The 27,360-nt window shown below is 35.0% G+C and overlaps 1 protein-coding gene across 4 annotated transcripts in view; it reads right to left on the bottom strand.

Annotated features, from left to right (window-relative positions):
- Positions 1 to 27,360, bottom strand: part of LOC143916081 (uncharacterized) — a 253,337-nt gene that overhangs the window by 49,981 nt on the left and 175,996 nt on the right. For all 4 annotated transcript variants that reach the window (XM_077436972.1, XM_077436973.1, XM_077436974.1 and 1 more), the window contains exons 3-6: positions 19,339 to 19,558; positions 16,380 to 16,601; positions 13,553 to 13,817; positions 6,578 to 7,174 (exon numbers count right to left, since the gene is read on the bottom strand). In XM_077436972.1, the coding sequence (XP_077293098.1) occupies positions 6,578 to 7,174; positions 13,553 to 13,817; positions 16,380 to 16,601; positions 19,339 to 19,558 (1,304 nt within the window). The remainder of the gene's footprint in view (positions 1 to 6,577; positions 7,175 to 13,552; positions 13,818 to 16,379; positions 16,602 to 19,338; positions 19,559 to 27,360) is intronic.

The raw sequence follows: 27,360 nt of genomic DNA, 5'->3' as shown, positions 1-27,360 counted from the left end.
CCTGGTTCTTTTTTATTTAGCACTACAACACTGGCATATACATATGTACATAGATACGTAAGAAATATGTAAGTTGTATCGTACAACGGTGGGGGTTTCGCGCTTATCCGCTCACTCGTGTCTCCAAAGTTTTAACACATTGTCGTTACACAACCCTTCTTTCTCGTAGTAGTACAACAACGAGAACAACATCAGTCGAGATATTCATCAAGCGTTGTTGCAATCTAACACGGATCGTCTTCGTATCTTCGTCGTGTACGACGTGGTGCAAGCGACAAGACAAGAGCAGCCACACTCATCCGTAGCGTTCGACAATTCCGCGGAGAGTTGCCTATCTCATGAATGGATGGGACGGGACGGACGGATGGATGGCTATACCTATAGCCATCTACATACACATACATACATATATATATATATATTCAGTTACGTTCCACAATCCTACGCAAAACGGCAGTTTAGCAATAGCTGTGACTAAACGTGAGCTGCGCTCTTTCTTATTTGGACGTTTTCACTATCGTTCGTCGTGTCGTCACGATACGTACTGTAAGTATAGAAGAGGCGTGCTGAAAGCTTAATGCGGAGGCTGCCTAGGAATCTTTTCGACTTGCAACATTTATATTGCACTTTTTTATTTAAAACAAAAAACAACAACATCAAAACCATGTAGTGCAAAATTTAAATCGGCTCGTAAATATGCAGATACGTGTAACGGAAATTGTACTTGAGTTGTAGGCATCTAAAATGTCGACAGCTACAGATTTATTACCTTTTCTTGTTTACGCAACGGCTGTATAAGCTTTAATAGCTTATATTATTAATTTTGAACACAATTAAAACAAGTTTTAAAGATCTGCAAATTGGACAACAATTGATACAAAATTTCATTGAATATCAGCTAAGAATTGTAAATAGGTTTTTGCTGTACATTAACATTAGAATAATATAATACTATAATTACTAGCGAAATTAAATTAAAATTGCAAAATTGAAAATGATCAGTAGATCAGTAGCTATTAAGATATACATATATAAGGTGTATTGTGAACATAATTTAGTAATAATAAAAAGCATCTAAAAAAAATAAGTAGATATACTCAAATAACAATCAAAATAAACTACTAAAAATGACAACGCTTCCAGTCGTTAAATTGAGTGAAAACGAGCTAAAAATAAATTCAAAGGAAACTTTCACTATTTTATATTACGATATTAAAAAATAATTTTCCATACAGGACAAGTATGTAGGTACCTATTTATGTACATAAATGATGACCAATAAATATTTTACGACAAAAATTATTTATGAACAATCTAATGTAAATACATACATATACATTAGACTAGCATGTATTACATGTACCCACTGTCGATGTATTGTAATAAAAGTATCATTAGACCATCTCAAACTTGCGGCTACGACGAGTGGTAAAATTCGGCGAAAATTCACACCGAATCCACCATTCCTCTGCGTGACATTTCCGTAGCGAAAAGGAACAGAGCCGAATACGAACAGACGGAAAATGTGGGCCAAACGAGGCTGTCGCCGTTACGTCAGCGCACATTGTGCTTCCACGAGGTGTCCATTAATCAGCGCGCGGCCATTTCTGTAACATCTCGCCAGGTGATTTATGGTGCATCAAACGCCGCGTGATTTATACGCAACTTGATTAAATCGATATTTATTGAACCGACAACGAGAGATGCCCTCACAATTATCGGGTCAGAAATCTAACAAAAAGATCGTTTCGTCGACGCGCACCTTTATGTGTGTGTGTACACATAATTTTACATTATTGGGTATTATCATATTGTTATATAGAACCGTGTAATACGTGCGAGCAAATATCGACCTTAAAATAATGTATCGCGTGTTCGTATGTAATACGTCGTGACCGAGTGATTCGTTTAAAGCTGATAATGAGTGCGCAATAAATATTTAATTCGTGAGAATGTCAGAATATTAAAACTGACACAATGTTTACTACGGGAGTGAAACTGGTGAACAATCGATATAAAATAATTAACGAAAATGAGTCAAAATCTATATGTAGTACCTCTCCTCTATTACATCATATTAGTGTGTGCTTTAACATCCTTGTAAATAATAAGGCGATTTCTACCGAATAATCCTTTTATCCTTTTAAGGATGAGCTTGTGAATACCAGATTTCATAACTAATTCGTTCACTACAATTTTTTTCAATGTATGAACGTTACATTACTATGATCAAATTTCAACCGAATAGAAAAATCAAAGAAACCAAGAAAAATACCGAAAGAAATCAATTATTAAGCCAACATTAGATGTTCGAAATAAACGCTAATTTAAAACAAATATAAATTCCAAAAACTACCCTTTGATACATCAACGAACACTAATTATAAAATACTAATTTTTTAAAGACCATAGCGTAGTTATTCTGCAATCAAGTTTTGTAAACGAAAAAACTAAACCTTTACTTAGGTTCAGATAACTTGAATTAATTGAAACCCCAATTATGAAAAAAAAACATAGATAAAGTAAAAAATAGATTGTTTATATGAATATGAATGTCAACAGTTCAAAAAAAATTAAATTAATAGGTAAAATGAGCACCTTATAATACACAACAGTAGAAATGAGCACCTGTTGATTTTAAAAGAGGTATTATTATCATTCAATATATTTATAAAACGAATCTAACGTTATCATAATTCAGTCATATGTGATCTAACGCAATATCAAACATCTCCATTTAAACATAGCGTAGTTCAAATTAGAATACATTACACATTACAGATCAGTATCTTAGAAGAGCAAAGTAATAATAAAAAAAAATACAATTATCTCAACGTTACGCATTGACCTGTCAAAAGCTCACGTCCAATTTCGACACAGGGACATCACATCGTGCGTTGCGAAACTTTTAAAGTGCGACGATCGATTTCGCATTGATATTTAAATCGATTTAACAGCCGGTAGCCAAATCGGCGATAAGCACTCGCATCTCATCCGCAAGGATTTCACAAGTACACATGTAATACACATCTAACGTCGTGTACGCGCGAGAGCGGAAAGCCAATCACGCTAAACCCGGAGGCTGGTTAACGTACGAAATCATGTCAAAATCGAGAGGATGATTGATGGACCGTGTATCCGATCCTAATAAATACAAAATGTATAACAGAAGACGGCTAGATAGATACCCACCTGTACTTATACCCACTAACTAAACGGAGCGCGCGCGCGCAAATCGCTCACCGGTGATTGATTGTGAAAGGTGCAACGTGGGTATGTATCATCATCGAGCGCAAAAAGGTGGAAAATAACACCTCTGAGGCATTTCCACATTCACTATCTCTCACGTCGTGTTATACAGCACTACTCAAACTAGGTCCTTATGATGATGGATAAGGGAACTAACTACCCACAAATTTTTCAACGTATCGAATCCAGCTGATAACACTGACAAAGCTATATTAATGTATATGTCACAGTGAAATTATTTATTTATTTATTTAATATACTTGGGGGAGGCGGCAAAGCCGATAGACTCAAGGGGTTTGATCAAACATATTTTAACAAATTATACATACATACATATATGCAAATAAAATGAGAAAAATTAAAATACATTAAAAAAAACAATATTAAAATAAAAATAAGAGAGCAAAAAAATATATAAACAAAAAAAAAACAGAAATACGATTATGAGAAAGAAGAATTACAGAAATCCTTAGTAAATAAATAAATAGTTTTAAAAAAAGTATCAAATTTATTCTTAAAAATATTAACGTTATCAGAGGTTACTATATCATTGGGAATACTACATATTCCAAACTGAAACCACTCTGTTAGAAAAGAATGAATCTCTGATCAATTTATTAGATTTTCTTTTTGGAGTCTAAGCGAGTGACCTCTGAGGCGAGTGTTTACGTTGAATGTAATACGATGAGACATATGACAATTATGGTGATTATTAAGTATTTTATATACTTCGATTAAGTCACCTCTAGTTTTTCTCGTCTCCAATGTACATATATATTTCAAGTGATCATATATTTTCACTGACATATATGTCAGGGTTGGTTTTATTGATTTAAGATTAGATTGTTAGTTTTGGTATTATTTAAGGGTTAAGTGAGGGTTGGCCCTGTTCATTTAAGATTGGGTTGTTAGGGTTAAATTTATAGAGTTAAGCGTTGTAAATTCATTGTTTGATACATTTTCACTTGCTTGAATTATTATTAAGCTATATTTTCACTTGAAATATGCTGTCACTGTAACATATACATTATTTTTCTTCGTGTCAATGTCAAATAATAAAATGGAATCGATCAGAAACACGCTTAATTCTCATACAAAAAATAAAGCTTATGTTTTTTTTTGCAGTGGCTTAATTTGATGTTTTGATGGTCAATTGAAAGCTGCTTTTAAATTAATTGCAATGTGCTAAAAGTCAATTTTATAGACGGCATTAAATGCTAAAGTAATAAATAATGAAGTGCTGTCATTCAAATATTTCGTACACATTAAGATACTTCTTAAAAAAATAGATAATGTAGTAAGAATGCAATATTTTACAACTTTGAAATTTCCCTGATATGATTCATAGTGTGTACGTACATATTTAATTCAATTTAAATCATGCAATCATTAAATTTAGGCGTGTGTGATTTTATAAACGAGCGAAAACGTATCACACACACACACACACACACACACACACACAATAATTCGTTGCACAATCATAATGGCCACATTTAAAAAACAATTTAACGAGAAGATTGAGTTATATACACGTTGTGAACGCGAGTAGCCGATCAATCAAAACGAGATGCGATATTTATGCAACGTGTTTCGATTGACCAACGACATTAACGATCCTCCACAACATAATCATCACGCACTGTTTAATCCATTAACATGCATGTGCTAACTAATTTTTTTTTTGTTGTTTACGGCCGTGCAATAGCCGCCGGTGTTATCGGAAATCACGTCAGATGATATGAATGTACGTAGGTATTTACATACACACATGCATATATATGTTATATTTTTAATTTTAAGTTATCAAATTAAATACACGATAGATTCGTGCTGATACGAATATACATACATATATGTTGTATACATTATAAGCGGTAAAAGTTTACGTTTACGATGTGCACTTGTGCAATCCGTCCGTAGGTATTGCAATAGGTGAATCCATTATTGCGCGAAAGTGGACCAAGTACGGTCGTACACTTTAATTAAGGTATGTACATACATACATACATACGTATGTTTATATGTTCGCACGGATGGGCGAATTTTAAATTGCCTTTTATGTTTTTTTTTAAACATGTTTTAGCGCGTAATTTAAATTTTAACGTGTGACTGACGTGTCGGTTTTGTGGTGTTAAATTATTCGACACTGTATAGATAGTATGTCGTCGAACTAATTTAAAACACACGTACCAAGTTTCAAGACATGCAAGTACTACTTGACATACGACTAGGTAGAAAAAACTCAAAAATTGCGAAATAAAGAACTCATTCCAATATAAGATAAAATCTACTAACAATCTCACAATTATTAGCTGAATTAACAAGCTCACGATTATTAGCCAGCAGTATGGCTCGGTGGTTGCGTTTATGTTTAGCACCGAGAGGTTACCGGGTTCGATCCTGTGCTAATCTTTAATACTGCTGGTCAGACTTGGATATTTGTGACTCCAAGTCAATTGTTTCTTATCAGAGTTTGCCAATTTATCTGATTTCATTGTTGAAACGGTTCCTCGATCAAATTGGCAAAAACCATCCTACCCGCTATGTCACAAATATCTGAATTTGATTTACGTACAAGTCTAAATCCATAGATATCTCTATGGATTAATTACTTGTTGATTTCGTGCTCTCGAAATACAGCGATTTATGTAATAAAAAATGCTGCAATGTTTGTAATTAATTGTCTAGGGAGGCGCATTGGGTTCTACCTGTTATATATCTATGTACAATAAAATAATATTAATTAAGACTATTGAAGATGATTTAGGATACCGACGCGAAGTCATCGATAAATTTAAATACAAACCAAAATTAAAATTAAATTTTTCTTATTAATATAATGCATAGGTAGAGCTTTGCGTCATCATTAAGTTTTCCAACCTATAACTGCGAACACGTCTGCTTTCAATAACTCGTCTCATCTAAAGGCTTTCCGGTTCCTTAATATGATAGATGAACATTTGGACCTGTTCAATTGTCATGTTGATGATCTGGTCAGTTTCATGAGATTCAACACTAGTCTATTTGAATGAGATTAATGATTGGTAATTTTTATTGTTCTTGTGACACTTCGGGGCAACCTTTTGGGTCACTTTGTTCATATTATTGTTATTATTATAATAAAAATAATAAATAAATATACGTGGATAGAAGTGTTTCCTACCAAATACAAAGATATATTATCAACCCTAAAGGGATGGTTCATATCGAAATGGTTTCGAAACCTGTTGATTACCGAATAACGAGGAATAACCCAACTACACAATATGACATGAAAATTTAGAACGTACATAGGTACTAATTGATAAAAAAAAAATCGACTTACCGGTGAGTATTCAGCGCAGATGTCTATGCTCTCGACGAACTTGCATACGTCATCGACGGTCCATGTGGCGACCTCAAGATCGGGTCCTTGATTGCACTCCCTTCTGCCGTCCCTGCAACAGCTTCCGCAATCCCTATTCGAAGGGCTCTTCCTACCAGAGGACGCGGGACTTTTCCTGCCGAATGAGGCTGGACTGGTCACCTCTGATCTCGCCCTGCCGACACTCAACCTCTGAGACTTTTGCGGTGTCGGCGTACAACTACCATTGGTCCCATCACTCTTCGTCGATCCTGCCAAGTTGGGTTTGCAATCGAGAGTCGGGGATATGTCGCCGGGTTCACCGTACGATACCGATCCTGAGGACGAGCCGGATTCGTTCTGGGAGCTCGTCTCGTGCTTGGGACTCAATCTCGACTTTTTGGCCAGCGATGAGTACATTCCGGCTCCAGCGGCCGAACTCAAGTCCAGTGGGGATGACAGGGGATGAACGTCGTTCGACATTGCACCCGGTGGTCTTTTGGTGGCGCCTTTCATGAAATTGCTAGCTAATTCCACTTCTTTCGCCATGTTGGCCGCCCTCGCTATCGCCAACAGAGCCTGCAACGAGAAATCATTATTAGAATCAAAAGTCTCATACTAATCGATACATTCAATTATCATTGTGATCGAATGCCACACCCTAAAATTAAATATGACTGCACCGCACCGTCAGCAATGTTCTAAATTACAATGGAGGCGCTTCAAAAGATTGTCGGCGGGTACGAGGAATAAATAATCGAGGTGACGCACTTACTTAGTAATACACACGGTCGTAAAGTTGTACCTTCTTATTTCATATGCAAATAAGAGAACATACCATTCAATTTCATTTTACTGCATGTACATTTTCTAAGACAATTAAGGCGTTGAATGTCGATCGACACTAATGCAAAAGATGCAACAGAAAGTAAGAAAAACCAAGCGAACGAACAGAGGAAAATGCATAGAACACATTGAAAAGTGCTTTGGCAAGATTTTCCTCCAACAGTGATTGACAAAGTATAAATTAAATATTGATGACGGCATAGGAAAATCGAACATATCATTCAAAAGAAAAGTACGTTTCCTGGAAAAAATTACTAAATTGGATTAAATAGTGGCGCAAGTCCTAATTTTCAAAGGCGCTTAAAAACAACTTACGCAATAGAATTTCACAAAAAAGATTAGCACCCTCTGATAACATAATAAATCTTTTAAATCTACAATCTAAATCTACATCTTACATCATGACAGAATGAAATGAAAAATATATATTTCAATAATCAAATCTATTTGTACATATACGTATGTATTTTAACAGTTCCCGGAAATATGCACTAAATAGTGGCGCAGTTTCGAGAAGTCCTAATAATCAAAGGCGTTTAAAAATAACTTACGCAATAGAATTTCACAAAAATAGGTTATAGCACCCTCGGATAACATACAAATACCCCTTGACGCTTTTTTGTGGATTTATATTGCGTCCCTTCTACTTGAGCATCTTTGCAAGTTTGGATGTGTCGTGAGTGCAACTAGTATATCAAAAATCGAATGCATTTTTCCGGTTATCGAAATGTACATAGGGGCCGTTCAAGTATTATATAAGCAGATTTATTACAATTATTTACCCCCTCCTCCCCTTTGTCAGCAAAACTAAGCAAAGCTCTTACCCCCCCCCCCCCCCCTCCCATGCTTACGTAAACATTGGAACATATGTATATGCATATTCATTATTTGTGGGAATTCCCGAATATGTGTTTGGTTTTCAAGCATAGACAATGTGTGGGTTGCCAATGTGTAAAAAAAAATAGCTACTGCTGACGTAATCACCATCTCGACCCCCCCCACCCCCCATGTCATCAAAAATAAGCAAAGCAAAGACCCCCCGCCCCCTATAGTGCTTACGTAATACTTGAACGGCCCCATACATACGTACTTTACTTCCGAATGCAAAACTTTTTTGCAGTTTCAGTTCAAGTCATCGTTTTCCGTGGTCAAACACAATTCAGTTGGATCCCCTTTCAACCGCAACGATCATCGTGTATTCGAAGCCATCGAAAGAAAACCATCACCTACATATGTACATATGTATGTATCATCGAACGAAATCACTTTTCCAACGAGACCTCCCCCTCCCGCTCCATCTACATACATACATACATATGCATGTAATTACAAACGCAGCGGACGGACCAGACTGGAATTACACACATATAATATGCACAATACAAGAAGTCGGTCCGCGGGCATGAGCCACAAGAATGCCGAGACAATTATCGAAACGGCGTGGATCCGAATGCGATGTGTGGCTGCTGTTGTTGGTAACCCCCCGTTTAATGGCCGTTGGCCGTGTAGTGGTAATTGGTGTGCGATTTCAATAATAAAGCGCGCAACCCGGTAATTGGTCACGGTCAGTTCGTATCACGGCGGCCCGTGCCGGCAATAAACAAATCGGCTAACTGATGAATATGTAACGATATACGCACCAGTATGAAACGTAATCCGAAACGGTAATTGCCACACGATTAGTGCTGCTCTTTAATACATACATACATACATACATACAACATTCCAAGATTCAAGGAAATAAAACTTTTCACAATCAAAAAATTATAATGTGAACTCGAGTATGAGTACTTGGGCAATTTCAATACGAACGGTACAAAGGGTAGAAGTTGGGTAAAAGTTGAAATTCTCGACAGGGTGGACCCTTTAGGCTCAGTCGTTTAGGTTGCTCTTTGCGAGCACTCTAGTATTGCCGTTCCCTGATGAATTAACTCGACTTTTACCTGATGAAATACTCCGACATATACATACTTCCTGGTTCACATATACATAATTTCGGACGGTTGGGCAGCGTACGGAAATATTCCGAATTCCAGTAAAAGTGGTTATAATTTCGTGGATCCAAATGATTGTGAAATACATACATATGCAAAATATGTGGATGCGTGTGAAAAGAAAGATCAATTTGGCACAACGCGTGCCCGTTTTGATTCATATTTAGATGAATTAGTATTGTATATAACCACAAACGAATGCGTGTATATTCCATTCGCAATATGTGGAATATTTTCGTACGCTGCCCAACCGTCCGAAATTATGTATATGTGAACCAGGAAGTATGTATATGTATATGCGAACCAGGCAGTATATTATGTCGGAGTATTTCATCAGGTAAAAGTCGAGTTAATTCAAAAATATTCTAATATTCGAATAATATTCGTATTTATTTATTTTGGACATTCACCAGTATTGATTTATTTTAAAAAAATAGTGCAAAGAATCAACAAAATTTTTAGTAAAATATTGTTTAATTAAAATTATTATAATTTATTTAATTGATCATTAATTACTTTTCTAATCGTTTAAATTTTGAATTGTATCAAGTATTTAAAAAAACGTTAAACGTTTTTTGCCGTATGTATGCCGTTTAAACGTTTACGCCGTACTAGTTGTTGTAAGTAGAGTAAGAAAAAATAAGACAGCTGGGGGTGTCTTTCACAGGGGTGTGCTCATGTACATATAATGCCCTCCCTGAGTGCGTCAGGTTTGCTAAGACCATGGATGCATTCTTGCGAGGTGCGAAGAGACACGTCTGTGACGGACAGTACATATAAGTTAATTATAAATTTTAGAGTTAAGTAATTAAGATGTATTTTTTTAAATTAGCTTGATAGCTAAGATATATGTATATAAATAAATAAATTTCTGAAAACATCAATAGCAAATTTACAGTGGGTATATGTGCTAATGAATTTTTGGCAAATATTAAGAATACCGCTTTCATTGCTTTCTAATTATACTATTTACGACTGTTTGTCGGTCAACTATTATACGTAGATAAGACAAAATGTTGGAAACAAAATAAAGGCGCGTGGAAAAGGAACATGGATCTTTGGAAATTAAAAGAAAAAATGACTACCTACATATATTGCTCAAGTGTACAATTTTTTTCATTCTTATATATTTTTCAAATTTCATTCTAAATAGTATAAATGAATATTTTACAAATTTTCCATGGATTATTCGAATATAGACAAAAATCGGGAGAATATTCGAATATTGGATTGAGAACACTCGTCGTGATCCAACATATGTAATTGTGAGTCAAGATTACATATAGCAAATTGCAAAAAAAAAATCTAAATATTTTATGATCGTCTTACGAACGAATAATTACCAAACCATAGAAAAAACTAATATTCTTATGAAAATTTGTAAATATGTTGTTGAAGTTTTCACCCAAACGATTTCGATGAATTGCGATCAAACTTTCCGTAGAATTTCATAGCATAGTTTTAAATGTATTGCTACATACTTTAATACATAAACAGATGAATGTTAGGAACTCAATAATGTATGAGGGGTGGATCGTCGTACGAATAGGTGGTCCACCGAATGTACAGAGGACACCATCCTAATCAGACAGAGTGCATGTATGTACATGCAAATATGTCTCACTGGTATCCATCAATCACTGTCAACACGGTCGTAAAATATCATGTGAAAATAGGGGAAAACCCAGAGAAAATCCACGGACAAAAAAAGTAATGCACAACGTTGACCACTATCAGTTTGCGCCCTTATTATTCATCAGATTTTGCTCACCTCTAATTAAAACGAAAATATAATAAACACAAATAAACTAAAATAGGAGCGTCAAAAAAAAAAAAATAACAATATCCGGTTAATCGCGACAACTTCGACGATGAGTTATCTACTCAAATTTGAACGTATCCGATGTTTTAATTTACCATATTCATGTGTGTGGGCGTGTTTTGAAAATTTAATCGCATCCGAAGTAGCGCTCGTCCGATTTTTTATCGCAGATTTATTTCATTTATAATTGCACTTATTGCCGTGCATACTAATTGACACAATTATTACATGTAGACAGAGTTAGTTATGTATTTGTGCGCGCGAAGGAAAGTCAAACGTACAAATCAAATTATAATAACCGCTCGTTGTAGTAATATATTGACTTGATGCGTAAGTAATTGTTATTGAAGATTTAATAACGTTGGATATTTTTACGAGTGTATGAAATTGATTTGATAACCAAGACTATGTTTATTTATAGCATCATTAATAATAAAGCTAGTAGTACATACGACATAATTATAGATACATAAATTAATATGGAAAATTTAATCGCGTACCTTTAATTGTAATTTATATAGGTATACCTATGTACTTATGTACATAATATTAAGTTTAACGTTATTAATTCCCATTCGCCTTTTCTAACCAATAAACGTATGTGTATTAGTACAGTATTCTGATTGTTTACTAGAAATATACACACGTACATTTAATCGATCCAATTGAATCTTCGCAATGCGCCGAGGAAAAGCCTGTTCCTCTTGTATCCTGCTCGCGCAAATTAAGTGAGGATGTACGATGGGGGGGGGAGACAGAGTTTTACCGCACGCCACTGATATATGGGTCTACGTGACGAGACAGAATGTTAAATTACAGAAAACATAAATATCGCAAGGCAAAGATCGAAAATCGAAAGATCTTAAGTCGAAAGATCAAAAAAAAAAATGGTGCATGGTAAACGGTACATACTCACTTAATTTGCGCGAGCAGGATACAAATAAATTAAGTGAGTATGTACCGTTTACAATGAACCCTTTTTTTTTTTTGATCTTTTGACTTAAGATCTTTCGATTTTCGATCTTTGCCTTCCGATATTTGCGTTTTCTGTAATTTAACATTCTGGCTCGTCACGGAGACCGAAAAAAAGCCTATGAGTTTCATCAAAACGTTTTTAAGTTGTCTTTTAAGCTTTGAATATGTACAGATTACTATTCGGTTGTGGTCACCAAATGTTATAACGAGATTCTGCTCACAATATTTGGTATACAAAATTTTATGACATATTATAGCCAGCAGCATAGCTCGGACGTTAAGCTTCTGCTTACCGTCAAGAAGGTGCCGGGTTCTATCCCTGAATGAAAATGAATTTTTCAGAGTATGCTGTTGGTCAGACCTGGATTTGTGACTCCAGGTTGATCGTTTCCTATCAGAGTTTGCCAATTTTCTCTTTGATTTCATTGTTGAAACGGTTCCCGGAAAAAAAAATTGGCTAAAAATCCTTCCTACCTACTGTGTCACCACTATTTGAAAAATTTGATTGATGTACAATAAAAAATTATGTACAATTCATAGATGTCTCGTTAATTTGCGAGTTTTTTCAGTGTCTCGCAATTCAACGACTTATAATAAAAATGCTGTATTTGTATTTGTAATTGGCCAGGAAGGCGCATTGGGATTTACCTGTAAGGCCTTCCTGGTATATATGTAAAAATAAAAAATAATAAAAAATTTATGACATTCTGTCTCGTCACGGAGACCGCTGATTTTCGATTTTTTTAAAATTCGGTGCGGTGACGGTCACCCATTTATTTTCCAATGCTACCTGGAAAGGCTTATTAAAGGGTATTTCAGGCTCATGGACTTGCTGGAAAAACGTCAGCATTCAAAGGGTTAAGCAGCGAATCGGCAACGCTTACTATCCAGATTGGATTGAATGGTACGATCGTCACCGAAGGGGTTAAAGACACGCGCGCAGGTGAGGCGTTAGAACCGAACCAGATGGGCGTGCGTCCGATGGTTTACGTTGTCCGGTGGCACGAGTTAACCGCACCGGTCAATAAATTAACCGACAAACACACCGAGAAGAGCGTTTCTGGGCGGGGTGGGCATAGCCACAGCAGCAACAGCAACAACAGCAGCAACAAGCAGCAAGCACGCCAAGAAGCAGCAGCAGCCTCTGGGGCCGCAATTAACCATCGTCGGTAATAATAATTGGCCGCTTTCGCAACGGAAGACGCTGCTATGTGGCAACGCGGCCACCTCTTCCGGCCCACCGACCAATCTGCGCGTATCTTCACGCTTCGGATAGGCAACAACTTGCGAAAAAATGTACATGTGTATGTATGTGGGTACCTTAGTCGAGCTCATGTCCATGATCGAAGGGAAGGCAGGCACGTTCCTAGGTCCACCTTGAGCGTAGGAGTATCCGGCGAATATTCCTCCGACGGGTCTGTCGCGGATTTCCGGTGCTGGGGGTGGTGGTGAGGTGCGAATCGTGGGTGGGGCTCCGGCTGCTGGGGGCGCCAACAAGCCGACATAAGGCGCCTTCAACGCAAATCTGGGGTCCATGTTTGGTGGGAAACCGTTGGCGGCCATCGGACGAACCCCTGCGTAAAATCTGCAATTAAAAAAATCATCAATGAGGACAAAGACGAGACAACGATTTCAGAATGTATACAAAATTTTTCACACTGTAGAGTCTACATAATATATAATATTATAAAGGTCCTGCCAGTGATATATGTGTACCGATGAATAGTCATATTTGCATATATGTATATGTATGTATGTAAGCTAGATAAAAATCTATTACCCAAATATTTTAATAATCATATAGACAATTTGTATCAAGCAAAGCTATTTTGAAACAACTTAAAAGCTAGGAAAAAAACTTTTATGATTACATAATTTTTTGCATTTAAACCAAAATATAATTCCTGTAATTGTATCCGTTATATTTTAATAACTATGATTTCTGTGGATTATTAAGTGACTATTTTGTGTATGCTCTCCTCTACATATGTACATTGAATGTTAGTAGTATGTTAGATGAAATGGTTGGATATTAGAAATATTCTTAAATTAAGCACTTTATTTTTATAAGCTATGTAGATAAGAATATATTACCCACATATTTTAATATTCACATAGTTAAGAAAAGAGATATACATAATTATAAAACTAGAAATAGGAATAAATTAATTATAGGTAGAGTTAAGAGAACGAAAACTGCAAGAGGTGTTCAAATATATATGTACAATGCCCTTCCTGAGAGCATTAGGGGTGCTTTAGAGGTAACATTGGTGCTTTCTTGAGGAGTGTTAATGGATACCTCTGTGGAAGATGACGTAATTATATATGTAAGTTTAATAAAATGCTGTTTGAAATATATTTTTTTTATTTTATTTCATAGAACATGAACCCTGCCTTTACAAATCGCTACAAAGCGACGAGTGCGTTTTATACAATGCGAATTAATACAAAACTCCACGGTGACGTCAATGGAGAAATTTTTTGCAGCATTAAATAATCAAATTGGCACATCTCAAGATGATGAATAACTTGAAATTAGTAAGATATATAGGAAATGGGATGCCAATTTTATAGGAATGGTTTCAATGAAAATCAGAAAAATTGGCAAACCCTGATAAGAAAAGATCGACCTGGAGTTAAAAACCAAGGTCTGGCCAGCAGCGGGACTCTAGTGAGAATCGAACCCGTGACCAATCTGCTCGAAAGCATAATATTCTAACTATTTTTTTATATTTGTTCTTTACTTTACATTATTTCCATGCTATCTTTTGTTTACATCTTATTACATTTTAATATATAATTTTTATTTTTGTATCTTGAAAGTACATACAAGCATATATACAATATACCTAGATATGGGGACGCCCTGGAGTATATCTGTAATGTCTAAAGCCCAGACCCAGAGCGTGCCGCGTATTGTTCAATTGTTGTAAATGCATTGTTAAAGGTTTGCCGAACCTTTTTTACAAAGGATTTACAACAGTGGAACAATGAGCGTCCCCTTGGTTATCCTACCTCTAGTAATGTCACTATAGAATAACTGTAATAAATAAATAGCCCACGCCACTGGTTAAATATTCAGATGCATTAAAAAGTAACAATTTTTTGCGAGATCAAAATTTAATTTCCAATTTCCTGATTAAAATGATTGATTTTTTTAATGGAATATTGCAATACGTGTTATTTAAAATAAAAAAAATGGATTTAGTGCATATATAATACGATATTATACGTTTGTGATCAAATAATATGTATTTATTTATACCAATTATCTTAAACATGTGGGTCACAAAAAAAAACAGGAAATATTCGCGATTAAAAATAGCTTAGTGATGTATATAGTAGCTGATGTTTGAAACACAATGTCTAAAGATATACCGTTTAAAGACCAATTCCAGTGCTGTAAATTGAAACTGAATTGTGTGAGCTTTCTTTGAAACAGCACATAATCACGAAATCAAATTGATAAGTAACAATAAACATTTAATTATATGTATACCTGGCTATACTAACGAATGACACACTAAAACTTCAGAATATGTTAACACTGGAGGTAACTCAGCATCCCTCAGAAGACGTATCTTCAAAAGCATCACCAAAAATGCTTGATTTTCCTACTAACTCACTTTCTCTTCAAACAAATATCAAAAATAAAATGTTCGGCCATTTAACAAACGCAACCAAGCAAAACCACAATAACGAAATAATAATGTTTTATTTTTTCAAATAAAAGAACAAATGAATATCGCGATTCAAAAACAAATAAATCAAATAATTTCGTATCGTATATTATTATAAGCATATTTTCAGCATTAAAATCGTAAGTTCTAAAATTTATGCAGCCATTTTGAACTATCGCGGTTTTACATCATGGATAATTTTTGTAAATTCATTTCGTTTGATCGACCAATGAGCTAATAGTATACACATATATAATAAAATAGGTTCCCGGAAAGATGCACTAAATTGCACTGAATAGAATTCCACAAACAAAGGTTAGCACCCTCAGAAAACATACAAATACCCACTTGATGCTTTTTTTTTAGGAATTCTATTGCCTTAGTCCTGCTTGATCATCTTTGAAAGTTTGGATGTGCATTTTTCCGGTCACCAATAAAATATTATGCATAGATAAAGACACACTTACTCATTTGAATTGGGATTGTTGTATTTGGCAGCGAGACTTCGCATGAAATCCGAATAATTTCTGGCTAAGGCTTGATGTTGAGGAGGTGGTGGTGCATGGGGTCCCAAAAGTGCAGTATGGGGATGTGCAGGACTCGAGCCCCTGTCACCGGATCCAGTTCCGGTTCCGGTTTGCGGTGGCGTTCCGGGAAACGAACCGGTCGAAGGGGTCACGCTGCGAGACCTGCGAAATCAAATAAAACACGTAAGTCAGTGAGCAGACACATACATAATGCAATAAATGGAAATAAATATATGTTTATGACTCGGAATCGTAACGAAGTGTGCTGCTACTTTCTAGCTAGCTAGCGGTGATCCAGGAACAACCGGTCGTTTTATTGCACGGCCATAACAAAATATAATTATAATTAAACAATCACCCGATGCGTATATTGTTTAATAAGCGTAATATATAAAGTGGCATAAATCGTTGGTTAATTATTGTATGTATAACGCGATTTGTGGATTGTATTCGCGTAATGGGGATTAATGTCTCGTATTTAAATTTTATTGCTATTTGAATAGGTATCGTTGAAACGAGTGCAATTTGGATTTTATTGCGTTATTTACCTATTTGTATATAAAAAGAAAATGGTTGCAGCTAATAGTAGTAGCATAGCTATTATAATCTATAAAAATTAAATAAGATTAAGTGCGTTGTCATGTAGAAGGTAATAAGAATTGTAAATGGGTTTTTGAGCTCTTTTTCCTATTATGCTGTACATTAACATTAGAATAATATAATACTACGATTACTAACAAAAGTAAATTAAAATTGTAAAATAGATAATGATCTGTAGATCAGTAGCTATTAAAATAGATATAAGATGTATTGTGAACATAATTAAGTAATAATAATTTTCAATTTAAAATAATTTAAAAACGCTTTAAAAGGAAGTGACGGTGAAAGGTTATTCACCAGATTGAATACATTCTTTAGTGTTTCGCAATTGTTAATTCGCGTCAATAATCTCGACATTTTTGCAAAAAGGGCTGCAGAGTGCAGTTTGGCTGTCTTTGCAAAACTGGACGATGTAATGTCGGAACAGACCTTCAACCCTTCTGGTTGAATTGAGTAAAACAGCAGAAATATTTAGAGCGCACTGCAATCAGTTATTTAGTTTTGCTCAATGAATTGGGAAGAGGAACATCTACATATAACGGAGATGCTATAGTGGCTTCTGCAGTGGAAGATTAGAGTGGCAGGGGATGTCGCACAGTGTTTTCAATTCATATTTTGCGTATAATCATTTTTTGTAATGATGGTATTTGAAAGTACTTTTGTGCAAAAGTTTGATTATAGGTGTCGCTCATAGGGCAACCTGTAGTGGCACCAATGGTAGAAGTTAATATATAATGGATGGAAACTTTCTTTGAGTCAATGTTTTGAAAATATACTGCAATAGTGTACGTTTCTGTTTTAAATAAATAAATAATATTACATAAATTAATCATTTTTATACTTCTACTACTTTTTCATCTATCTTTCGACATATTCAATATCTTCACTATATGTATAAACCTTGTCATACTTATCACACATTCCATTTCTTATCTCTTTTCGTTATGCTGAGCATACGGGTTTGCTTTGCATCTTTGAATCATATAATTTAATTTTTTGTTTTGAATCAAATATATACATTTACACATAATCATAAAAAATAGCATTATAATAATAACAGATATATTAAAAATATCAAATAATAAAATACAAAGTAGGGAATGTCTTGCACCTTATAGCCAGCACCTATATATAAGAACCAGCTGCAAATACGAAACATCTCTGCGAGGCCCAAATGGAAGAGAGATCAAAATTCCACTCATACATCTCATTCAATTAAGAAAAACAATGATGAGCGCCGGTTACCAGACAACACATTAAAATAATCTCCGATAACTTACGCTCACTGAGATGGAAAATATCACATTCAAGCTAAGCAGCAACGATTTCATTGAGAAGTCGGATAGCTCTTGGAATATGAGCCATCTGATAAAGCAATGTGCGAGCAGGAGGCAAAAACATCAAATGATGATGTCTACCCATAGATATATAATACACATAGATGGGCCCTGACTTGTGATTTTGGTCGGAGATCTTGTCGTCACTAACTGAGGGGTGCGGGGGATTAAACTAGCGGGGAAGTTGGGGGAAAAAAGGGTTTTTTTCCCTACGACGCAGCGGTCGGCGTTTTTTTTTTCACTTCCCCGCTAGTTAAACCCCCCGCACCCCTCAGTTAGTGACGACAAGATCTCCGCATATCTATCGACAAGATCTCCGCAATCGACCTTTCCTACTTAGAACCTAACTACCTACTGAGAGATAGTGTGCATGCGTCATGTATTTTGCATGCGCCAAAAGGGAGACCAGTATAAAGCGTGAGGGCGGATCTATGTATTATACATCTGTGTCTACCACACACATAATTATTAGGGACAAAAAGTGCCAACTGTTCCAGCAATGACGGGCATACCACGTAGAAGCTGGAGAACAAAACGAATCAATGAGAAGGAATTAAGTTCAAGGGAATTATACCCAAGCATGCCCAAAAGGAAAGGAGGGTAGAGATATGGGTAATACCCATACTCTTTCCGAAGAACTGTTTTTCGCACATAAAAATATGTCTTATCTTTATATAAAACGAATGAAACATTTCAAAACACCACTATACATTTTTATGTATTATATTTTGAGCATCACACATTATTAACAAGCAGCTAACGCAGTACGCAAACAAGCATCCGTCATATTTTTTTTTTCAGTTCCATTCCAAACTCCACTCAGTAGGTACTACATACATACATACAAACAATACAAATGGAACTCAAACATGCAACAGTTTCATTCACAAATCGAACAACGAACACATTGTAATAAATTAATTATATATACGCTTCGAATTTAACAGTTAAATTTATAATACCTGCTGGACGATCTGTCAGTGGCAGCGTGCGGGCTGAGCCTTTCATTCTTGATGGTGGGGTGGAGTGTGTTGTTATTGTTGTTGTTGTTGTTGTTGTTCTGGTGGGGCTCGTGGGCTCCGTTGTGCGGGGGCGGAGGCCCGGTGCGCCTTCGCCCCGCACGCGCCCTCGCCACCCCCCCTCCCACACCCGCCAGCCCCGACTGATCGCCCCCCGCAGATCCTAAAACACGAAAAAACAAACAAAATTAACAACAGTTTCTTTATTACGCTCGTTTATGGCATGTCTGAATGAAATGCACTGAGCCAACTTAGCATCACTGTCACTGCAATAGATGTATTATATGTATGTACATAGTTCTACGTCAATAAATAACATTATAATCTATATATGTATATATCACAGAGTTGTAGGCCGAAAAGAGATGTATTTGCAGTTGCAGCAGAGTCGTGTTGCAGTTTGTTTACCGCGTTGTCATGCTAATTGGGTTCAAGTGTGAATGCGTGCTCGACACGATGTGTTTTGTCAAACCGGTCAGGTTTGAGTCTCACAAATCAACAAATACCCTGCGAGAGACCAACGCACGACTTTCTCAATTCGTGATTTGATTTGTCTTTGGTTTAGCATAAAGATTCTACATATAAGCCAGCAGTATAGCTCATTGCGTTTATATTTAGCACCATGAGATTATTGGGTTCGATGCCGGACTAATCTTTAATATACTGCTGGTTAGATTTGGATGTTTGTGAGTCCAAATCGATCGTTTCTTATCAGAGTTTGCCAATTTTATCTGATCAGTGATGAAACGGTTCCTTAAAATTGGTAAAAAATTATCCTACCCGTTGTCACAAATCTTCTGTGTTATTGTATGTATGTAAAAGTCGAAAATTCCATAGATGCCTCAATGAATGAATGAATTAATTAGTTAATTGTTAGGTTTGTGTTCTTAAGAGGGCTGTACGCCCGAAACCTTAATTTTTTTGACATATATATTGAGTGAATGTATATATTGAGTGAATGCGACAGTTGCGCTTCGACTAGATAATACGTATTTTAAATTGACAAAATCGAGGTTTCGTATTCTCCAATTTTCTCCTCCGAAACTGGACCAATTTAAAAAAAAATCATCATCGGTATTTGATTTTTGATTTTTAAATGCTTTTTATTATTACGAAATTATGTTCACAATACATCTTATATCTATTTTAATAGCTACTGATCTACTGATCATTTTCTATTTTACAATTTAATTTAATTTGGTTAGTAATCACAGTATTATATTATTCTAATGTTAGTCTAAAGCATAATAGGAAAAAGAGCTCAAAAACCTATTTACAATCCTTATAAATGTTCATAATACATCTAATACATAATATTAATCGGTATGAAAAAGATATTGTCTATGCAACTTTGTGCGTATTTTTTTTTTAAATCGACCGTTAAATAAGCACGCTGGACTCTTTTCGTGGGTGTAAAAAAGAAGCGATTTTATAAATGTTTGGTGGCTCCTAGCTCCTATAAAAAATAACTAATCAAAAAAATAAAAGAACAGATGCATGCCAATGGTGGATATCCATAGCATATTAAAAAATAATTTCTCTAGTGCATAATTGAGGAAGGGAGAAGTGTAATACGTTTGTATGGCGCTGGTGTCCAGCCCTCTTAAGCGTCTCGAAATACAGTGATTTATATAATAAAAATGCTGCAATGTTTATAATTAATTCTCCAGGAATGCGCATTGAGGTCTTCTTGTCAAGTCTTCCTGGTATATACATATCTATGTAATATGCTTATAATAATAATATTTATTGACAGTGGTGTTGGGGTAGGTTATGTCAGTTTTGTTACTGCTTGAATTGTCAAGGGATGCTCTTTTCGTGATATATGTATGTATTTTAAGCGATTGAGCTAAGTTTTCTTATTATTTTGACGTGGGTATGGTACTTGTTCGTGGGTATGGTATCGGTATGCTACTTTGGATATGGTACACCCATCCAAATATAGTATATATACATATACATAGTATAGTCCTAAATTTATGAATATATCTCACGCTCAATAAGAGTTTTTTTCATCGGATTGTCGTTCATCTCTCGATATACACTTACATATATAGCAGTTTGATATCTACATACATACATATGTAAAAATTAAAGTTTCATCGTAAACATACTGCAGTTAATCTCCTTATAAATTATAACTTTTAACTCAAAAGAACAAGCAAGCGATTTCATATTATGACTGATCATTTTGTATGAGATTTGATACCCAACTTTTGATATATCAACGGGGAAAACACAAAAATTCAAAGTTTCAATTAAATTTTAGTGCTCTCGAATCTAATGAGAAACTCGTACGATACAGGTTCGATTGTACTGGAGACGTCATCGAGTGTTCCTCTTCTGCGATGATTAATTAAAATAACTTTCGCACACATATCTCTATACGTGCAATGTTACGGTATCGTACGGATTTAATTGCTCGAAATATCCCCGTTAACGTTCGCGTAATGAGGTATACCGTTTCGTTATTGAAAGTCATCGATGAAGACGAATTAAAAACATAGCCGTTATCGGGTTCGTCAATCAAAGCATCTGCAAAATGTACGCGAGTCGAAAAAAATCATGAAAATTATTCGTCAGAGTTATTACCAGTATATTTTATGTGCATTTTGATACGTTACAATTCAGGGATTTTCATTTATAAAAAAGCATTTTTTTATTATAAATTAACCTCCTTCACCTAAATAACTATAACGACGCGATACACTTAGAAATCAGTCGATCGGAACAATTCCGTTTTACATCAAAACCGAGGTCGCAAATTGCGAAATAAAAAATAGCAAAAACCAAAGCAATATCATATTGTAGTTATCGGACGTGCCAAGAAAGTACGTGTTATTTTTTTTTTTAAGAAATGCACTTAAGCACTAAAATTAAATGCTAGATAGGTAGCTAAGTAAAAGACAAAAAAAAATAAACTAAAAACGGTTTACCTAAGGAAGGTAGACTTCTGAGAAACGCCGATTGTAAACAAAAATAACGGTTGTAGACGCACAGAAGGGACGAGAACCTTTGTATTGCACATATTGTGGACTTCTGGGCTTTTAAAATTATACCAAAACGTATTTTTAAGTGCCTAAGCAGCGGGTAATTACACCAATTATTAGAATAAATCAGTTTACAAGTCAAAAATGATCAATGACCAATCAAAATTTATCATATTTTAGTCTTATCAAAATGATGCAGTCAGACTTTCTTCAGATGAAAGTTTATAATCAAAAAGAGCCTATGATCATGAACGATTCATGATATTAAAAAAATAATATAATCAATGTGATCTTTGACCTGAAGTGAATGCTCAAAAGCTAACATTATTCGCAATAACATTTTAGTACGTAGAAATTAATTTAAAGCATTTTTTCACCGACGCAAAAAAACTTCTTCAGATTCTCATGTACCACATAAAAATAGCCTATACCCGAAATACTATGTATACTCGATACCGGTATTGTGATAATTGATCTGATCTCATCTTTGACCCGAAGCGTCGGCGAGACGTGATTCATTCCACGACAGCGTACCCAAAGTATGTATGTCGAAAAATCTTGTACACATAATAAATATTACGTGTATGCACGTATATTTAGCGTAGAATTAAATTTGGGCCGTCGCTAAAGGTCATGGGGAATTGAGTGGACACGTTTCGTGGGCAAAATGTCGATGTGTGTCCGTCAGTCCGTGGCCACAGGTATGTAGTTAGTTTCACATACCACCGAGTATCGGAGAGACGTTTTCCAGGAATCCGACGGGCAGGAGGTCTTTTAATCTCTTTCGTACCTTTTCGGGCTTGGGTCAACAAGGTTACCTGTGGGTCTCCGCCAGGTAACCGGCTAACCTCTTGAGACCCCATTAGTGCGGGGGCGGTTGCTCTTCCCCACTTCGGAGAGCTACCAACGTTGACCGTCACGTTCGCGTCTCGTCATGTCTTTTGTCCGCTGCAGATTGTTGCACCGATGCATACCTATGTATATAATATTCGTGAAATCCATTTTCAAAGCTTTTACAACCACCCTAGGACCTCTCTCTATAAACGAATGGCATTTTTATGACCCATTTCCGAAGATGGTCGAATATAAACTGCATCGACAATGCGTATTTTCTACCTACCTATGTACGTACATAGTGGGATGCATAGTATGGTAGGGCTCACAGGTTATTAAAAGTTTTTCGAGAACAAAAAGGGAAGGTTTCTTATCTCTAAAAGTATGAGAGATTCTATTTGCCGACAAAATAGTAAATGCGAAGATACTACTATTGAAATATGACCCCATCATAAACAATTTCAATGCTCAATTGAGAAAAGCCGTCTATTCTTGAAAGTATCACGAAAATCAATATTGGCACTTTTTCGTTTAAATTTATTTTCAATTTGTATTTAAAATTATCTCAAATATCAAACTCCAGGGCTTCTTATCTAAACTAATTAGTAATTAGTTTAGATAATTTAGATAGTTTATGTAGATAAAGTATGTAATTAGTAATTACTAGTCACCGGACCCAGAAGGTGCCGCGTATTGTTCAAAGGTTGTTAATCCATTGTTAAAGGTTTGCCAAACCTTTTTACAAAGGATGGAACAATGGATAGCACTGTGACTATCCTACCTCTAGTAATTACATACGTCGCAATAAGTACACTGCTTTCACCCCAATTTCGGAACAAAGGCTTTCCAAAAATATAATATTATTTTTGTGCAAATATATTGAAATACATACTAAAATAAAAATTTTAAAAGCGCCACTTGAAAATTTTTTCATTAAGACAAGGCAATATTAATAGAATTAAGTTAATAAGAAATACCCAGCAATAAGGATTTCCTAGTCAAAATAGAACAATTGGACAGTTTATTTCTTATGGAATATGATTATAAACGCCCCCAGGGGATTTTTTTTCCAAAATACACCAACATTGGTGTAATTAGTAATTACATACGAAAAAGTGATGTGTTTGAGAATATTTCGTTTATTATTACTGAAATTTGCTGCAAAATGCTGCGTAAGACATACTGCATTCAAGTTATAAAATCATTTAATTTTAATAAATTGTTTGTAATAAATACTAGGCCGTAGGCGAAATTTTTTTTGAAAATAATAGAATTTAATTTTAATTTTTGGATATTCCTCAATATTTAATTTATGAATATTCAAATAATAATAATAATAATAATAATAATAATAGCTTTTATTCCAGACGATGAGGAGAATAGTGCAATCCCCAACGCCCATATAAATAATATATAGATAATAAAAAAAAAAAAAAAGTATTGAAAAATAGTAAACAAAAAATAAATAAATAAATACATAAGTAAATATATAAATATTACTGATAATAAATAATATTAATAATAAATAATAATAATAATAAATAATAATAATAATAATTATAATAAATAAATAATAATAAATAAGTCTAATAATAATAAATAATAATAATTTTATGTCTATTCAAGGCGGTCGGTGTAGCAGTTCCATCCATCGAACATACAATGAAGAATGCAAATGAGAAGATGCAGCAGCAAGAAGACAATTAGGCGATAAAAATATACGAAGACGTAGAGAGGCCGCTCTCATCCTGAGAATGGCTTCAAAATGAGGCACATGCCCTTCTACAAACATTTGCGACGCGCTACAGCTCCTAGGTAACCCGAAAAGAGCACGGTAACAGTTGTTGTATTGTACCTTTATCTTCCTCATCGTCTCCCGCTTGTATCTGGTCCATAATTCACCAGTATAGAGGCTAGTACAAAAGGACATAAATAATTGTCTCTTAACCTCTACACTGGAGTGGAAAAATCGTCTAGCCAGCATATTTGCCCTTACACAAATGGCTCTTCTTTGTCTTTCGATGTCACGGTCATCAGATAGATCCTCCGTCAGCAAGTGTCCCAGATACTTGACTTCCCTAACAGTTTCAAGATTACGCCCATCTAAAATAATGTTGGGGACGAAATGAGGACCTCGACCGTATCGGAAAATCAGTACCATGGATTTACTCGTATTATACCGCATATTATGTTCTGCAGCATAACTCGAGCAAACTTCCAGGAGGCGATTCAGAGCTGACGGAGAAGGCGCCAAGATCACCATGTCATCCGCATAGCTGATGTGGTTACTGCATATTCCTCCTATGTGGCAACCAACTCCAGTCTGTCGAAGGCGATGTGAAAGTTCATCCATGTAAAGGTTGAATAAGTGTTGGCAGCCTTCCAAGGAGCTCGTTGTTTTAAACATCGGAACTAAAGTAAAAATAACTACATACTTACATACATATACATATCAAGCAACTATATTTCTGTAAATACTCGTATATTAGTATTTCAAATAAATCAGTACATTAATTATTTGATGTAAATCTACATTATTTTTTTTTATTCTATTTTTTTTTCAAATGAAAAATGCTTCTTTTTGTGAGTAACGTTAAGAAATGATTTTTATTTTCTGGGAAACCCGAGTTGATTAATGTATATTTCATTTGTTACCTGCTACGCTATCAATTGTAAATCTAACTAATCTCAACTATAGATTTTTGGAACGCTGTAATGCATTTTTTCAATTGGAACAACGGGTTTCCGGAAACTTCGTATTTTTATCAATGGATTGCTGGAAACCCGCTGGGTGAAAGCACTTACAAGTTAAAAGTATATAATAGTTAGTAAGAATAATCGGTATTTAAGGCGTCAAAATTTTCGAAAGCATGATCTGAAAATGGTACAGATTTCAGCTACGTACTTATTATACTTATTATACAATTTTGGGGTCATTTAAGTTCAACGTGTATATTTCAGCTGTCACGCAGATGACGGAGACCCGTACAACAACCTGACCAACACTTTGGCCAAGAGGTGACGGGGATAAGGACATTCTTACACGTTTTGAGTCAAATATGAAGTCAAATTAAAAAAAACTTAAAATTGAGTTACAACAAAATAAATCATACAATATGTTTTCGTAAACAGATTGTTCGATAATTTTCCGAATTAAGAATAGTTGATGTTCTCCGGCGAATTTTTCCTTAATATAATATAATGGACACTGGAACAGTTAACTTATACATACATAGAAGTACTTGACAGCAGTTTCAATATATATCGCCATGATAGATCTGCCAGAGGTGGTGGTGTTCTTCTAGCAGTTAAAAATACAAATATTATTTCGGTTGAAAGACTTTGTCATCTTGAGGACATTCATGAATGTGTATGGCTAAAACTAAGATTTGTTAACATTCCTTTTTTTATATACATATGTACTATTTATTTTCCACCAAGATCTCCACCAAATATTTATAAGCGATTTTTCGATTTAATTATATCTAATTATTCACATTTAAGTAATGGTCGCATTTTTATATCTGGAGATTTTAATCTGAATTCTTCTAACTGTTTTCCTGATGACCTTAATTTTTTTATATCTTTATTCAACTTAAAACAAATTAATACTATTCGAAACTATTTTAATAATTCCATGTTGGATTTTCTATTAACAAATTTAGATTGTCAGAATATTATTATTTCAAATTCAGTTGATTCCTTGGTTCCTGAAGACAGCTATCATCCTGCTCTTGATATTCATTTAAAATTAACTATAACTTATTCCTCACTTCGTTTAATAAATAACTGTCTTAATACCTCTGTCCTAAATGGATGGTTATTTACAAATGTTGATTTCAAATATTTAAATGATATTCTTTGTAATTGTCAATGGGAGCGAGTTTATGGGTGCAAAGATGTTAATTTGGCCCTCTCTAATTTCTATGACATTATATATTCTATTTTTAATGATTGTTTTCGGTTGAAAGGATTAGTGACGAGTAAAAGGATTTATCCGCCTTGGTTTACTAAAGAAATTATTAATCTCTTAAAAAGTAAATATCAAACACATAAACTCTGGAAGAAATCGAGCAATCCTCTTATCTTAAATAATTTCCGTATTTTACGTACGGAAATTAAGAAATTAATTAATAATGCA

This window comes from Arctopsyche grandis, chromosome 8 (assembly GCF_051622035.1).
Source record: "Arctopsyche grandis isolate Sample6627 chromosome 8, ASM5162203v2, whole genome shotgun sequence".
NCBI lineage: Eukaryota > Metazoa > Arthropoda > Insecta > Trichoptera > Hydropsychidae > Arctopsyche > Arctopsyche grandis.
This window is presented reverse-complemented; position numbering and strand designations above follow the sequence as displayed.